This window comes from Musa acuminata, chromosome BXJ2-3 (genome assembly GCF_036884655.1).
Source record: "Musa acuminata AAA Group cultivar baxijiao chromosome BXJ2-3, Cavendish_Baxijiao_AAA, whole genome shotgun sequence".
Lineage (NCBI taxonomy): Eukaryota > Viridiplantae > Streptophyta > Magnoliopsida > Zingiberales > Musaceae > Musa > Musa acuminata.
The window spans coordinates 11,222,715-11,240,010 of NC_088340.1; the positions used below are offsets into that span (position 1 = coordinate 11,222,715).

General features: G+C 45.4%; 1 protein-coding gene across 8 annotated transcripts in view; it reads right to left on the reverse strand.

Annotated features, from left to right (window-relative positions):
- Window positions 1-29: 29 nt before the first annotated feature.
- LOC135586627 (glucomannan 4-beta-mannosyltransferase 1-like) overlaps window positions 30-17,296 on the reverse strand; it is a 27,664-nt gene continuing 10,397 nt past the window's right edge. Inside the window, exons 1-12 of one of the 8 annotated variants that reach the window (XM_065099173.1) lie at window positions 13,771-14,311; window positions 3,297-3,328; window positions 2,970-3,232; window positions 2,321-2,908; window positions 2,069-2,167; window positions 1,698-1,965; window positions 1,508-1,618; window positions 1,303-1,439; window positions 1,129-1,242; window positions 853-1,062; window positions 584-778; window positions 30-499 (exon numbers count right to left, since the gene is read on the reverse strand). In XM_065099173.1, coding sequence (XP_064955245.1) covers window positions 125-499; window positions 584-778; window positions 853-1,062; window positions 1,129-1,242; window positions 1,303-1,439; window positions 1,508-1,618; window positions 1,698-1,965; window positions 2,069-2,167; window positions 2,321-2,632 — 1,821 coding nt within the window. In that variant the 5' untranslated portion in view covers window positions 2,633-2,908; window positions 2,970-3,232; window positions 3,297-3,328; window positions 13,771-14,311 and the 3' untranslated portion in view covers window positions 30-124. Of the gene's footprint in view, window positions 500-583; window positions 779-852; window positions 1,063-1,128; window positions 1,243-1,302; window positions 1,440-1,507; window positions 1,619-1,697; window positions 1,966-2,068; window positions 2,211-2,320; window positions 2,909-2,969; window positions 3,356-13,770; window positions 14,312-17,296 lie in introns of those variants that run through there. The other 7 variants (XM_065099172.1, XM_065099171.1, XM_065099174.1 and 4 more) reach the window with 7 other exon arrangements.

Here is a 17,296-nt window from a genome sequence, read left to right on the forward strand (position 1 = left end):
ATTCCACCAGTGTTGCATTACAAAGGTACTCATCATAAGCAACTGATATGATATCTTTCTTCTTCTTAAAATGACATCAGAGTTATTATTATTATTATTATTACTCCAACACTCTTTTGTATTGCTACTGCATCTTTCTTGCATTTAAGTAAAGCTTAAAACATATATAGAGTGGGGTCAATGGTACGACCCTACTAACCGTGTCACAAACCCTACATCCAACATTGGATTTCCTGTGTCTCAGGAGATGAGAGCAGTGGGAGCAGTATGTTAGTTCTGTGCACTTGGGGTGTTCGGCAAATTGAATCTGAAGGCCTCGGCCGTCTCCCCCTTTCCTCCTCAGTTGGAAACGTACACGCCAACGTAACCGAAGCCGACGACGAAGAACGCCGTGGATTGGGCGAACAAGTAGACGTAGAAGAGGTCGCGGCCGAACATGATGTCGTAGATGGTGCAGTACAAGAGGAAGAGTCCCATGAGGACCTCCATCAGGTGGATTCTGATGCAACCGAGGTATCATCATCAGTACAAGTAGGCGGCACTCTTTTGTCCTTGAGATGACGACTCTGTAGCGTTCGTTTACCTTTCCACGATGCGGCATCGAGATCTCCTGTGCGACCTGGAGCTGTTCTTGTTCCTGGAAGCGTTCCCCAGCTTGGCGGTGACGATCCACTCGTAGACGCGGTTCGCCTCCAGAAGCCCTATTATGGTCGCCTTGGCTCGGTGCATCGCCATGACGTTCTCGAACAGGATCCAGAAGATGATCAGGTGGAAGGACCTGCGCCATGATCCAACAGGGAAGCTTTCTCATGGGAATCTCATGTCGTTAGCGTGATTCAGGATTTGGGTAACCTGGGCGTGCAGATGGCGTTGAGGACGGTGGTGGCGGAGGGGATGTAGACGGCGATGAACTTGGGAAGATGAACGTCCGGGAGCAGGACGCACGCCGGGATGATCACGCAGTAGAAGAAGAAGGTCACAAAGTGGGCGACAATCTTCCTCACGAAGAAGAAGTCGTAGATGACATGGAACTTCTTCCAAGCGGACACCCTCTGCAGGAAACTACATCGCTTGCTACAGTAGGAGCTTCGGGGGGAGATCTCCAAAGGAGGAGGGTTTCGAGGTTACCTTGCAGCATAGGATCTCTTTCAGCATCTTCCGGAACAAGTTTGCCGGGCCACAAGACCACCGGTGCTGCTGAAAGCGGTACGCCTTGAACGTGCTGGGTAGCTCGTTCTTCACCTGCAAGCACTAGTAGATGATGCATCCGAGCTCGGTTGGGAGAGCAGAGATGACACTTACTGCCAGGTCGCCGACGAACACGAACTTCCACCCTCTGAGGGAAGCCCTGACTGCAAGATCCATGTCTTCCACGGTGGTCCGGTCCTTCCACCCTCCGGCGTCGACGAGGGCTTGCATCCTCCACACCCCCGCAGTGCCTGCAGATGCATGCATCCGTGACCGTCGTCTCCTGGTCATGCATGCGAAGAGGGAGGAGGGCCCTTACCGTTGAACCCGAAGAAGGAGTACGTGGAAGACCCTACTTCCTGCTCCACGCTGAAGTGGTAATCCAGAGACATCTCTTGGAGGCGGGTCAGGAGGCATTCGTCAGCATTCACTGCACCAGAACGGATAGACGTGGTTGATGATGAATAACGAGAGCTACCAACCACCTGCAAGCACTAGTAGATGATCACCATCGACGGGCTCACCGAACTTCCATCGAGCTTGCACCAGAGCGAGCTCAGGGTTAGTGAGAAGGAAAGGGATGGTCCTCCACAGGTAGTCGGGGTCGGGTTGGAAGTCGGCATCAAAGATGGCAACGAAGTCGCAGTCTTTGGCGTAGCTCTTCTCGAGGCCTTCGCGAAGGGCGCCCGCCTTGTAGCCGCTTCGGCTGTTTCTGAACTCGTACTCCACGTTGACTCCCTTGCTCGCCCACGACTGGCACTCGTATTCCACCATCTCCTGCGACGACCACGGCAACCAAAAGCAAGCATCGCAGGTGAGCAAAGCATCATCGCATGTCGTTGCCACGGTGATTCTTTCTCTGTGTTGCAGGTATCATCACCTTGATGACGGGATCAGTGGAGTCATCGAGAACTTGAACTATCATCTTGTTAGACGGCCATGACATGGCGCAGGCTGCCCCGATCGATAAGCGGTAAACCTGTCATCGCGTGCTTAGCATTTGTGTTCCTCTTCATTACCAACTATATGATTCATAAAAGCTAATCACATAATTACGAACTGACAACATCTGTTTGGATGGGCGATTGCAGAGTTGTTAGATGATGAGCCGAATGGCCGGCCATTGGCGTACCTCTTTCTCGTTGAACATGGGTATTTGGACGAGCACCATGGGGTGGGACGACTCCGCCTCCATCTCCTGCCTCATGGAATCGAGCTTGTACTTGGTGTACCGCTTGATCCGGAGGAGCTTCACGAGGACGATGACGATCGCCATGTACACCCTCTCCACGAACAGCATCACCGACATGAAGGCGCACGCGTACATGAGAGCCCACAGCAGCGGCACCACCATGGGCGTCCTGATCCGCCGCCACAGCACCAATAGCCTCTCCCCCACCGCCGCCCCATCCCCGGCGCCTTCCACCAGCACGGGGTTCCTCATGATAGCAGCAGCTTTGACGTTCTACCACCGTGGTGAGGAGTGGGCGGTGCAGGGCGGGAGTAGTTATATAGGGCGAGGACAGTGAGCGGTGCTGCTTAATGAGCGAGAGGAGGAAGAGGAAAGGTAATATGACAGGACACACGCTTTGCATGCAGGATTAGAAGGGGCGAAACAGTTGGCCTAATGGCTAGTTTTTCTGCAACCTTAACCGACATGCTTATCGAAGACGCTGTCCTGATGATTCGAGCTTCAGATGAATCGGATCGATGAGTCTTCCTGCAAATGAAACAGTGTCTTGAATGGGATGGATAGGGGTAATTAAGAGGCAGAGACGTACCTGTCGATGTGGGATGGATTTGGTGCCGGCGTCCGGCTGTCATGCTTGTCCTTTGCATCGCTGGTTCAGAACCGGTGCAAGTCTCCACGTTGAGTCGAGAACAGCTAAGGCAGGAGGGCTGTGACAAAGAGAGCTGACACATTTCCTGGTAGCGTCTTCCTGTGAATCTTTGACCTCCGATCCCAAACGAGTGTGCTTTAATGTGCATATGTCATACGGTGGTAGATACTATGAATGGCTCGCATATGATGCAGTGCTTCCGGCTGCGGAGGAGGAAGAAGAAGAAGAAGGCTACATTGCACAAGTGCAGTCCAAGTTTAAGACTACCTCAGCTCAAAGTCTGAATTGTTCTGCCTCCACTGCAACGAATAATGTAATAGAATCAGCTGCAAAGTAGGGAAGCCATAAGTCACACAACAGAGTCGTAGCCATTAGCCTACAGGTTCAGACACTGTAAGCAAAAGCAGAAACCTTTAACCATCTAATATGCATGTTATGGTAGGTTATGTGGAGCATAAACGTACTTTGTCGACCAAAACAATAAATTTTGGTAGTTTGATTAGCATTGCAATCATATGCAAATTATTTATGGCATAGTAGATACTGATTTTGACCGGGAAATATTATGGCCAATGTTTATATGACACGTGAACATAGACGTGGCAACCACATCAATCTCGAGAATCGTGCTTACTCCAATTTCATCTAAGTGGACATAAATTCAAGATAACGATTATAAGCTATCTATCGATAAAATCAAGTGTTTATAAACCTCTAATATCACCCTTACTCTCAGATGTGCCTTTTGGGACTCACAAGCCATGAAAGATAAAATCGTACAAGCACACCCAAAACGATCAATTCCTCGTGAGCCTACGAGGTCGCACCAATGGCGATCAAATGTTAACTTATCAAAATAATGCCAGGAAGAGGGTCATGAGTCCTTGACTCCCCTATGAGAGGAGTAATGATAAGGACATTTAGTCACTTATTGATTGAGGAGTAGGAGAACCAAAGGCTTAATAAACCCCCCGGGTCACGAGTCTTGAAAAGGCAAAATTATACGAGTATGCCTAAGGCAGACAATTACTCGCAAGCCTATGGGATCACACCAATGACGACCAAATGCTGACTTATCAAAATGACGCTAGAATGAAGATCATGAACCCTTGACTCTCCTATAAAGATATTTAGTCTCACATTAGTTAAGGAGTAAGGGAACCAATGGTTTATAAGCTCCCTAGGTCACTTTTATTTTCAAAGGTGCCTTTGGAAGCTCATGAGCTCCGAAAGAGCAAAATCGTATAGGCTCCCTCATGAGGGGGAGCACTGATAAGGACATTTAGTCCCACATTGGTTAAGGAGTAGAAGAACTTAAGGGTTTATAAGCCTCCAGGGTCACCCTTATCTTTAAAGGTGCCTTTTGAGGCTCGCAAGCCCCGAAAGGGCAAAACCATACGAGCACGCCAAAAGTAGACAATTTCTCGTGAGCTTCTGGGAGCGCACCACGACCAAATGTTAACTTATCAGAATGGCACTAAAAGAACGATCATGAGCTATTGACTCTCCTAGGGGGGAGTACCGACGTGTCACGAACGGTCATCGCGCACTCGCAACAACTCTATTCAACGAACCGTTCGTCGCTCACACCTACATGTACAGCTGCTTGACAGCATGTTTTCTCTTGGTTTTGGGTCATTTTGCTTGTAAAAATGTAAGTTCGAACCAGCTGCAACGTTACAAAGCGATCGCTCACCGAACCGAGCAAAATAGCCCCAAAACAGCTCCGTTTTCGCGTGCCGCGGGCTGATTTTTGGAATCTGCCTCTGCTCACCAAAACGTCAGCCATTTCAGCCCCTTTGAACCCCCCGGGTGACACAGGGCTGGATGGGGCTTCGGTATAGTACCGAGCGTTGAACACTCTTTCGCAAGTTCGCACGTTGCCTTAACGGGAACATGTTGTCGCGCTTGGGACTCGATGAGCAGTTGTTTGTGGGCTTGCAGCTATTCGTTCAACCTTCTAAAGCCCTTGTTTTCCCCCTCTCCCTCTTTTCTCTTGTGCACGCAAGGTGCTCGCTGAATTGCTTGTGAAGCTTCGCCTTTTCGCGAGACTTCGAGACTTGTCCGTTGCTCGTTCTTTCGAACTAATCAACTTTCTCTTTTACAGGTCCTTCGGGACCTACGAGAGGTTACAAGTGGGCTGATCTTTGCGGAGCAATATCGTAAGGGCGAAGCGCGACTTAGGCAACGCAAGCTAAGTTCGCGTCTTGGCCGCAAGGGTGCCTCACGCCTTAGGCAATTCCAACTAAGGCCGTGACATTGTGGTATCAGAGCGGGCAAGCACTTCGAGCGAGCAACGAACGAACTTTGCAACTTCGCCATGGCAAAGCATCGTGGCGAATCAAGCAAGATGGGGCAAGCCAGACCCTTGCCCCAAGCAACCGCAGGTGGGCTGCATGTGTACACTCGCTCTCATGTTGTTGGAGCTGCTCAAGAGGAGCGCAGCAACGAACATGATGAGCGAGAAGTTGGCTACTCTTCACGAGCGGAGGAAGCGCAATCTGGAGCGCTAATTGGGAAAAAGAGTCACAAGGAGAGACTCACAACGGTAGAAACCCTCCTGGATGTTCTTGAAGCGAGCATAGAGGAACTCTACCATGGCCAACAAAGGCTTGTTGGGGTAGAGAGCTCGCAAGAGGAAGCGAAGTCCAGGATCGACAAGGTCAAGGCCCTAGTCGACCGACTATCTGATGACACCAAAGACTCCATGCAACACTTACAGGATGTTGTGGCAGAACTCACTTCAAAGGTGTCATGCTCACAAGAACACTAAATGTGGGAGGAAGCAACACCCATGTTGCACCGCCATAAAATTTGAGGGCACCCGAGCCTCATGGATATGGAGGGGCCAGAGATGCCAAAGAGCTCGAGAACTTTATGTTCGACATGGAATAATACTTCCAAGCTACGAGGCTCGATTCTGAAGATACCAAAGTTTCTATAGCAATAATATCTCTGAACGGAGATGCGAAACTTTGGTAGCGAACCCGTTGGGAGAAGATCCAACAAGGTCGGTGTCGAGTCGACACATGGGAGGACTTGAAGCGGGAGTTGAGAACTCAATTCCTACCGGAGAACACAAAGTTCGTCGCAAGAAGGAAGTTGAGACAACTCCGCCAGAGTACCACCATCCGAGACTATGTGAAACAATCTCCTGCACTAATGTTGGACATACAGGACATGTCCGAGAAGGACAAGTTGTTCAGCTTCCTCGATGGTTTGAAGTCATGGGCTCAATAGAAGCTAAATCGAAGAAATGTTACCGATGTGGTCGGGGCAATTGCTACTGCAGAAAGGCTCACTGACTTTGTTTCCTCCGAAGACCCAGGGAGAAGGAAACAATCTTCAGGCAATCGCCCTCCAAAACATTCTCGAGGGAAGGAGCTCGGGGGCGAACAAAAGAAGAAGAGTTCCCACAAAGGGCCAAACCCGAAAGGCAAGACCTCAAAACCTGGAGGATGTTTCTTGTGCGGAGGACCACACATGGTGAGAGAGTGCCCACAAAAACAGGCACTCAATGCTTTAACGGCCTCCATCCACCGCCCCCACCCCACCCCCTCCCCCCCCGATTGGACAAGGGCAAAGTTGTTGCTCTTAGTTCGAGCAGTTCTGAATCCAGCAGCGACGACGAGGAGTCGCAAGGACCCTGAATGGGAGCAATGCGCTTGTTGAATGCCATGCGGGGTCAAGTGGGGGAGAACATGAAGACAAAGCTACAAAAAGCAGGAAGCAGTGAGCTGATGTATGTGGACATCAAGCTGAATGGCCAAACAACCCGTGCAATGGTGGACACAGGTGCTACCCACAACTTCATAGCCGATCGAGAAGCACAACGACTTGGGTTGATCTTGGAGAAGAGCCCAAGCTGAATGAAGGCGGTGAACTCGGAGGCCAGGCGAATCTCCGGGTTGGCGAAGGGTGTTCCCATCAAAATCGGGACATGAAGCGGGAACACCAACATGATGGCCGTGCCACTGGATGACTTCCAAGTAATTCTTGGAATGGAGTTTATGCACGCGGCGAAGTTGGTGCCATTGCCGTTCTTGAACTCCCTATGTATGATGGGAGGCGATGACCCCTGCGTGGTTCTCGTCTCTTGAAGAGGAACCAAGGAGCCCCAACACATATCGGCATTACAACTGAAGAAAGGGGTGCGAAAAGGCGAATTGACATTCGTGGCTTCTATGAAGCTAGAGCCTTTCAACGAGAAGGCCATTCAAGAACCTGTTATGGTGGCGAACGTCCTGAAAGAGTTCTATAACGTTATGCCACCCGAGTTGCCGAAGACTCTTCCACCACGCAGAGGCGTGGATCATAGCATCGAGTTGGAGCTAGAAGTGAAGCCTCCAGCGAGACCACCCTACCGCATGTCCCCGCCAGAGTTGGCGGAACTCAGAAAGCAGTTAGGTGAATTGCTAAGCGGTGGTCTCATCCGCAGCTCTAAAGCACCTTTCGAAGCTCCAGTTCTCTTCCAGAAGAAATAAGATGGGAGCCTCCGATTATGCGTCGACTACCGAGCCCTTAACAAAGTGACAGTGAAGAACAAGTATCTCATCCCACTCATCGCGGACTTGTTCGACTAGTTGGGCAAAGCTAAGTATTTCTCAAAGCTCGACCTTCGGTCGGGGTATTGGCAGGTACACATTGCTAAAGGCGATGAAGCAAAGACTACCTGTGTGACCAAGTATGGAGCGTTTGAGTCCTTGGTGATGCTCTTCCGCTTAACCAACGCTCCGGCCACGTTCTGCACTCTCATGAACCAGCTATTCAAGGAGTATTTGGATAAGTTCGTGGTCGTCTACTTGGACGATATCGTCGTCTATAGTCAAACGCTCGAGGAGCACGTCAAACACCTTCGGACAATTTTCAAGGTTCTCAGGGAGAACGCTTTGTTCGTGAAAAGGGAGAAATGCTACTTTGCTCAAACTGAGATCTTATTCTTAGGACATCGAATCGGTGATGGCTCCATTCATATGGATAAGTCGAAGGTGCAAGCGGTTGCAGAATGACGAACTCCAAAGAAGGTGCTAGAGTTGAGATCCTTCCTTGGTTTCGTTAACTACTATCGATGCTTCATAGTGTTAGGGTCAAGAGCACTAAGAGGGGGGGGGGGGGGGTGAATTAGTGCAGCGGAAAACTTTCGATGATTAAAAAGGTGTTCGTACGATAAAAGCGATTTCGGTAGAAAAGCCGATTCGTAAATCTCTTTAACTTGTAATCAAGCGAGATGTAATTAAAGGAAACCTATGAAGGCAGTTTGCAGTTATGATGAAAGTTAAAATGTAAGCGCAAACTGAAATATGATGTTCGTACGATAAAACTGATTTACGTCTAAACGCTGATTCGAAAAATTCTGAACTTTAAAACATGATCGTAAATGTGCAGAAGGCAGTAAGCTATTAAGGAGGTTTGCAGTAAGGATAAGATGCTCAAAGTAAATGCAAACCGAGATTTAGAGTGGTTCGGTCAATCTTGACCTACATCCACTTTTGGCTTCTTCCACCGACGAGGTCACCGACGTCTACTAGAGGCCTTCCTTCAATAGGCGAAGGCCAATCACCCTTTTACAGTTTCACTCCTTTTGATGGGCTTAGGAGACAACCCTTACAGAATTTTCTCTCCTCTCTTTAAAGATCAGAACTTAGAAGAAAAGAGGGAGAAGAACTTTTGGCCTTTACAATAATTTTGAGCTCTAAAAATCACAGAATAAGATCAGGATTTCGGTGTGTTTTTGGTGCTCTTTCAGTGCTGAAAGGGTGGGGTATTTATAGGCCCCAATCCAGTTTGAATTTCGAGCTCAAAACTGTCAATTCCCAGAATTCCGGGATCTGGTGGTTGCACCTCCTGACTAAGGCGGTTGCACCGCCTGGCAGAGCTCAAAGACTGAGCCTCTGGGTCGTGCCACCTCCTGTCAGGGGCGGTTGCACCTCCTGCCAGAGCTCGAAGACCGAGCTCAAGCGGTGCCACCGCCTGACTGAGGCGGTTGCACCTCCTGCCAAAGCTCGAAGACCGAGCTCAGGCGGTGCCACCTCCTGTCAGGGGCGGTTGCACCGCCCAGTCTCGCTCGGAGACTGAGCCCAGGTGGTGGCACCGCTTGGCTAGGGCGGTTCAACCGCTTGGCAGAAATCAGGGTCCGAATGGGTTGATCCATTCGGCCCAATTTGGGTTTTTCAGGGGCCCAATTTCCCCAAGATTAAGTTAATGGGATCACCTCCCATGTCTAACTTAATCATTGTGCTAACTACGATATTTCCTAAGACATTTACTACAACTTGCTCCGGTGCGTCAATCGCTTCTTCCGACGAGCTTCCGGCGAACTTCCGTCGATCATCCGATGAACCCTCGGTGATGCTCCTGCGGGCTTCCAACAAACTCCTGGACTTGCGACAATCCACTTGGCGAGTTCCGACGAGCTTCTTTGGCAAGCTCATGGACTTCTCGGATTTGTTCCCGTAGAACCTCCGACGACTGTTCGAACTTCCGTTGAACTCTCGAACTCCCAACGTGATCATTGTCTTGATTCCGGCGCAACTCCTGCTGCATATCTTACTTTCATTGTAGTTAATCCTGCACACTTATCTCAATATATAGATTAGATAACAAATGACAACTGACTTCATCATCAAAATTCGAGATTCAACAATCTCCCCCTTTTTGATGATGACAATCAATTGATAATGGAGTTAACCTTAACTCCCCCTGTCTATATGCTATACTTAAGATAAGTCATTTTTGAATTCAAAACCTTTGAATTTAAGAGACATATTGATAAGTTAAAATCATTTAAACTTATCAATACTCCCATTATGATTCCCATCATGATGTTTCTCTCTGAAGATGATGTCAAGGCTTGACATTCATTTTCAAATTTTACATTACAAGTTTGAATGATGGTAATAGTAGTAATTCATCATATTGTAAGATGTCAACATGTAAAACTACGAAGTAAGATTTTGATATCATTACATGATGCACACATTTCAAATGTTTTAGCAATTATTGCATTTCATCACATGGTAATATATCAATACGTAAAATTACGATGCAAGTTTTTTATTTGATATCTTGACACGATACAAACAAGGCATAGCATAGCATTAATACTCATATATTTCTCCCCTTTTATCATCAACAAAAAGTGTGGTAATTGTGATACCAGAAGAATAATATAAGCAAATTTTGAGCATAAGTGTGATAATTGTTCATGCCTTTACTAGGTTCATGTTATTTTCCAATAGTGAGTGATAGGAAATCAATTATACAAGCATATAAAGGAAAGCATGATATGTAGATCGTTTTGAGTACTTCTTCCTTTTTATTTGTTATAATCTTTTTGCATGAAGGAGGAAGGCTATTTGTGAGTTTACTTTGAGTGAAGTTAAAATCGATGAGAGATTAAATCATGCTTCATTTTTACAAGGATCAAGATATGTATGTGAAACAAATCTTTGCAAGTAAAAACACTATCATCCATATTTCAAGATGGAATTTATAAGCAAGAATCATTTCATCAAATCCATTTCAGAAAAATATTTTTCATATAATAAGTGTATGAAAAAATCCGATTGTTAGGATACCAATTGTTAAGCGAATCCGAAGATAAAATTAACACTTTCATGTAGTCGGACAAGACTATGCTATAGATTTTCAAATACAATCATGAAGACAAAACATGCTTATTGTTATGGAAATTTTTGTATTCAACACATAATTTCCAACATGTTATTTAGGCATGTAATGGCAATCATGTGATTTGATCATTCAATAAAGTCCGAAAAATAATTTTAACAAGTTTATGTATTCAGATACATCATCATTCCTAATTCTCTTCTTATGAAATCAAATTGTTCTTCACTTAGAGGTTTTGTAAAAATATCAGCTAGTTGATGTTTAATATTATGGCAATATAATAACATGATGCATCAACTGCATTGGTGTATCATTTTCTCAAATCATATTTATCATGGAAACCAAGGCACAAGGTTTTCAAGGTGGTTATAAAAACATTTAAGTTTCAATGTAAAATCCGACGATGAATAACGAGATTAAACAATGAGTGATGTTTGTAACTCTGCTCACAAATAAATACATCAGGTAACCATATCAAAGATCAAGGCACAGGGCATTGTGATCATGGTGAGTAACATAAAGAGTTTACAATACATATATAAGCTCATTCAGGAGGTGAAAAATTAAAATGCCTAAATAAAGGATCAAATTGTCGATGAATTTACTGCAGCTCAGATAGGATTTGATCTTGTCGATGTTCAAGCCGTTCTTGTCTTTGTTCAAATCGGTCCATCCGAATCCCAATATCTTCGACAGATGATGCAGGAGCTTGCTCAAATGAATGTGTTTCCTCAAAGGGACAGATCGGAGGAGATTGAGTACCCCTAAAGACTGGTGTTTCCGGTTCTGGTTCAGGTTGAGGGGGATTGGTTCTTCTAGGCATTCTAACCCAGTTACCGTTTCTATAAACACATCTCAATCGGTGAAGTAGATTTTTATTTATTATGCTAAACCTATCTACTTTTATTACTTCTTCGTCGGATGGTGTTGGAATATCGTAGGCTTTCAGTATTATAGTGATTATACCACCATATAGAAGCATCATGTCTTTCTTAGATAGTTCTAACATGTTTTGTTGGATAAGATAACCAAGACAGATGTCATGTCCTTTCATGATCCAATACATAGTTCCTAATTCTATTTGGCTTACTTCATCATGATGGTATTGTTTAGGGAGAATGATGCTAGTTAGGATATGATGAAGTACCTTAGTATTTAGTGGTAATAGATGTTCATAACTTTTAGGAACAATCGCTAAATTGGGATTGGCGAAAATTATTCCTAAGGCTTCAACATATGTTGTCCCAACAGTTTCATCATCCCATGATCCTCTAAAGTAAAGTCCTCTATTTTTTATGGGAATGCCTATCATGTCGCAAATGAGTTTATCCGTAATGGAGATGTGTTGTCCTAAGAGATAGGTAGACATTCTTTCTTCTTCATCTACTTGTATATTGTCGTAAAATAATCTAACAAGTCTTGGATAGATGGGTTCATTAATTTGTAAAATAGGGAGTAGATCTAGGTTTGTAAACCATTGGATTGTCTCTAAGTCTCTTAGTTCATCTAAATCTACATGTTTTCCCTTATTGACACTTCTAAATTCGAAAGAGGAAAACTTTTCAGCATGATATTTTGAATCGAAAAGGGTAAGATCAAAGTCTTCCACTAATCTCCTCTTCCCTTTGTCCCTTGATGATCTTCTAGACCTCATAACTACTGCTATTTAGGAGGATAGTAATGAGCAAGAGTAAATGAATCAAAAACAGAATTTAAGGGCTTCTTAGAGAATACCTTAGTGAGATCTTCAAGAGAAGAAGAGATTGTTGATCTTTTGCTTCGAAATGAGGAGTATTTGGGATGCTGTGAGGGGAGAAATGGAGGTGGAGAAGCTTTGGAAGAGTAAAGAGGAGAAGGGAGTGAGTTGGGGTCGGTTCCACCGCCGGCCCTAGCTCGGGTTAAAAGGGGGCAGGATTGCGGGTGGTTGCACCGCTGGTTGGGGCGGTGCAACCGCTTGCAATACGTGATAGTCGGGGGTGCTACCTCCAGCTGGGGCGGTGCAACCACTGCAGGCAGTGAGCATGGTTCTGACTGCTGTGTGGTCTGATTTGAATGTTTTTGACTTTGAGATGAATTTTTATTTGTGGATCAATCAACTTTACTTACGTAATTACGTAAGAATTTTTATTTTAAGATAAGAACTTTTGCACGATCAAGATAGATCTTTTGACGTGCATACTCTCAATGTCGTACACATGTTTGTGATAGATTGTTCAAGTTGGTAAGCCTTGCAAGTTTATGACAAACTTAGTCAGTTCATGATATAGTTGGATTCGAAAGTTATGAACGGATGAAATCGATGGGTTCGAAAATTCAGAGGATATATGAAGGGAGAATCATGGGTTTCCAATTCTGAGGGATCAAATGGGATTGTATCCATATCGCATTTGTAATTTTGATTTTCTAATCCTCTTTTTGTTATTTAGACTAGAGAGCATCACGTGTTCTTTTTGGATCTCGAGTCATAAATATTGAGAATCCAAAAAGCAGGATATTATTTCTTGCTCCCAGCTTATGATGTTTTACGTCTTTACAAGAAAGGATGATCTTTAGGTACCCATTTGCTTTTGGGTGCCTCAAAAATAGATCTACATTGTTTATCATGTTGCATAGACTTTATCATGGTTCCTTTAGGAACCCAAATTAATTTGTTCGGACTAATTTTCTTGAATGGACAATAATACATTTTATGTCCAAGTTTGCAACAAAAGTTGCATTTGCTTTGGTGTCGAACATGTAAGATGGGGCCTTTTATGAAGGTGGTTGGATTTTGGTGAGGACTTCTCACAAATCCGATTCCACTTCTTTTGGGAATGTGACCCTTGTTTGCAAGGATCATGTTCAAAGACTTGCTACCAACTTCGAATTTCTTCAAGGTGTCTTTAAGTAGCAAGTTTTCCTTTTGGAGAGTTTCTAGATCATGGCATTTTATGCATGAACCTAAACTATCATGATATTCAGTTTTTAACTTATCAAAATTACAAGTAAGACTATCATGCTCCTTTTTTAGCAATTTGTATTTTTTACTAATAATCTTGCATTCATCAAATAAGTCATGGAAGGCATTTAATAATTCGTCAAATGATAAATCTGCATCTATTAAATTCGTTACCTCCTCCCCGATGGCCATTAAGGCGTAATGAGCAACTTGCTCGGTGTTGGACTCCTATTCTTCGGACGCGCTCGAGTCATCCCACGTTGCTTTGAGCGCCTTCTTCTTTGATGTTCTATTTTTGACTTGCGGACAATCACTCTTGTAGTGTCCCAGCTTTTTGCACTCATAGCAAATAACTTGGTCCTTCTTGGGTTCAAATTTATTTTTTATTTCATTCTTAAACTTGTTTCTTTTAATAAATTTTTTCAATTTTCTTGTTAGAAGTGCCAAGTCATCGTCACAGTCCTCATCACTTGAGTTTTCTCTCAAGTGGTCTTCTGAAGTTCTAAGTGACATATCCTTCTTGTTCTTTGGAAGGATGTCTTCTTGCTCTTCATGAGCTTTGCAAGTCATCACGTAGGTCATTAATGACCCGATTAGTTCTTCAAGAGGGAAGTTGTTTAGATCTTTCGCCTCTTGAATAGCAGTGACTTTAGGATCCCAACTCTTAGGAAGGGATCTTAGAATCTTATTTACGAGCTCAAAATCCGAAAAACTTTTTCCGAGTCCTTTTAGACCGTTGACGATATCCGTGAAACGGGTAAACATGTCACCAATAGTCTCACTCGGTTTCATCCGGAAAAGTTCGAAAGAATGTATCAAAAGATTGATTTTTGACTCTTTCACTCTACTTGTGCCTTCGTGAGTCACTTCGAGTGTGTGCCAAATATCAAATGCGGTTTCACAAATCGAAACACGGTTGAACTCGTTTTTATCAAGCGCACAAAATAAGGCATTCATAGCCTTTGCATTAAGAGCGAAAGCCTTCTTCTCCAATTCATTCCAATCGATCATTGGAAGAGAAGACTTCGAAAATCCATTTTCGATAAGATTTCAAAGTTCAAAATCCATAGAAATAAGAAAGATCCTCATTCGGGTCTTCCAATAGGTGTAGTCCGTCCCATTGAACATGGGTGGACGTGTAATAGAATGGCCCTCCTGGTTTCCGGCGTATGCCATCTCTCTTGGGTTTTAATCCATTTGAGAGTTAACCCCGCTCTGATACCAACTGTTAGGATCAAGAGCACTAAGAGGGGGGGGGGGGTGAATTAGTGCAGCGGAAAACTTTTGACGATTAAAAAGGTGTTCGTACGATAAAAGCGATTTCGGTAGAAAAGCCGATTCGTAAATCTCTTTAACTTGTAATCAAGCGAGATGTAATTAAAGGAAATCTATGAAGGCAGTTAGCAGTTATGATGAAAGTTAAAATGTAAGCGCAAACTGAAATATGATGTTCGTACGATAAAACTTATTTACGTCTAAACGTCGATTCGGAAAATACTGAACTTTAAAACACGATCGTAAATGTGCAGAAGGCAGTAAGCTATTGAGGAGGTTTGCAGTAAGGATAAGATGCTCAAAGTAAATGCAAACTGAGATTTAGAGTGGTTCGATCAATCTTGACCTACGTCCACTTTTGGCTTCCTCCACCGACGAGGTCACCGACGTCTACTATAGGCCTTCCTTCAATAGGCGAAAGCCAACCACCCTTTTACAGTTTCACTCCTTTTGACGGGCTTAGGAGACAACCCTTACAAAATTTTCTCTCCTCTCTTTAAAGATCAGAACTTGGAAGAAAAGAGGGAGAACTTTTGGCCTTTACAACAATTTTGAGCTCTAAAAATCACAGAATAAGATCAGGATTTCGGTGTGTTTTTGGTGCTCTTTCAATGTTGAAAGGGTGGGGTATTTATAGGCCCCAACCCAGTTTGAATTTCGAGCTCAAAACTGTCAATTTTCGGAATTCCGGGATCTAGCGGTTGCACCGCCTGGCAGAGCTTGAAGACTGAGCCTCTGGGCGGTGCCACCTCCTGTCAGGGGCGGTTGCACCTCCTATTAGAGCTCGAAGACCGAGCTCAAGTGGTGCCACCGCCTGACTGAGGCGGTTCCACCTCCTGCCAGAGCTCGAAGACCGAGCTCAGGCGGTGCCACCGCTTGACTGAGGCAGTTGCACCTCCTGCCAGAGCTCGAAGACCGAGCTCAGGTGGTGCCACCTCCTGTCAAGGGCGGTTGCACCGCCCAGTCTCGCTCGGAGACTGAGCCCATGCGGTGCCACCGCCTGGCTGGGGCGGTTCAACCGCCTGGCAGAAATCAGGGTCCGAATGGGTTGATCCATTCGACCCAATTTGGGTTTTTCAGGGGCCCAATTGCCCCAAGATTAAGTTAATGGGATCACCTCCCATTTCCAACTTAATCATTGTGCGAACTACGATATTTCCTAAGACATTTACTGCAACTTGCTCCGGTGCGTCAATCGCTTCTTCCGGCGAGCTTCCGGCGAACTTCCGTCGATCATCTGATGAACCCTCGGTGATGCTCCTGCGGACTTCCGGCTGTTGAATCTCGTATTTTGATGATGAAACTACTTGATATATGTTTATGATTTAATCTGCGTTTTGAGTGACGTAGGATGCTTCGATCAAGATGAGACAATTAAAGCAGGAAAATCATGTTGTGCCGGAGGAACATGTCAGAAGATTGGACGTCGGGCCGGTAGATCGGTCGACGTATCGACAGAAGGCTCCGGGCAGTGGACTCGGGCATCGGGCCAAGAAGAGCAGTTATTGTGCCAAGGATATCGGAGTTGCGGAGTCAACTGGCCGATTGGGCAATAGGCCGCAAGAGTGGACGATGCGCCGAAGAATCAGACGAAGCGTCGAGGGACCAATGACATGCCGGACAACTTGGTTAATTGCTTAGGATTAATTGTCTCGATCGAAGTTTTGCTTTAATTGTGCAGGATTAACTATGATAACGATGAAGACATAAAGCGAAACAAAGTGTCAGAGTCAAGCGCGAAGGATTTGTTGCAAGTTCGAGAGTTCGACGGAAGTCCGAAGGTTCATCGGGAATGCTACCGGAACTAGCCGAGAATGAGTTGGGAGCTTGCCGAAGGATTTTCGGAAGCTCGCCGGAAGGTTTGTTGGAAGTTCGCGGAGCTCGACGAGAAAGATCGGAGCTTGCCGAAGAAGCTCGTTGGAACTCGCTAAGATCAAATCGTGAAGTCTAGGAGCTTGCCGGGAGTCCGCAGAATGGTTTCCGAGAGTTCATCGGAAGACCGCCGGAAGTTTGCCGAAAGCTCGCCAGAAGAAGTCTTGACTTGCGGACTTTGTAATAGCTTAGAAAATGTCTTTAAAATCATAGTTAGTACGTTAATTAGGGTTAGGATTAGGTGTTAATCCTATAACCCAAGTAGGAGCCAATTAGGCCCAAGTTCGGACTGGTTTGGACCAAGTTTGGAGCCAAACCAAGTGAGCTGAAATAGTGAAAGAGGTGGCACCGCCAGGGTTGGAGGTGGCACCGCCCAGGAGAGGATCTCCCAGCGAAGCTGGGCGGTGCAACCTCCCCAGCCAGGAGGTGGCACCGCCTGAGCTCAGTCTTCGAGCTAGACTGGGCGGTGCAACCTCCCTAACAGAGAGGTGGCACCGCCTGAGCTCGGTCTTCAAGCTCTGGTAGAGAGGTGCAACCGCCTCAGTCAAGAGGT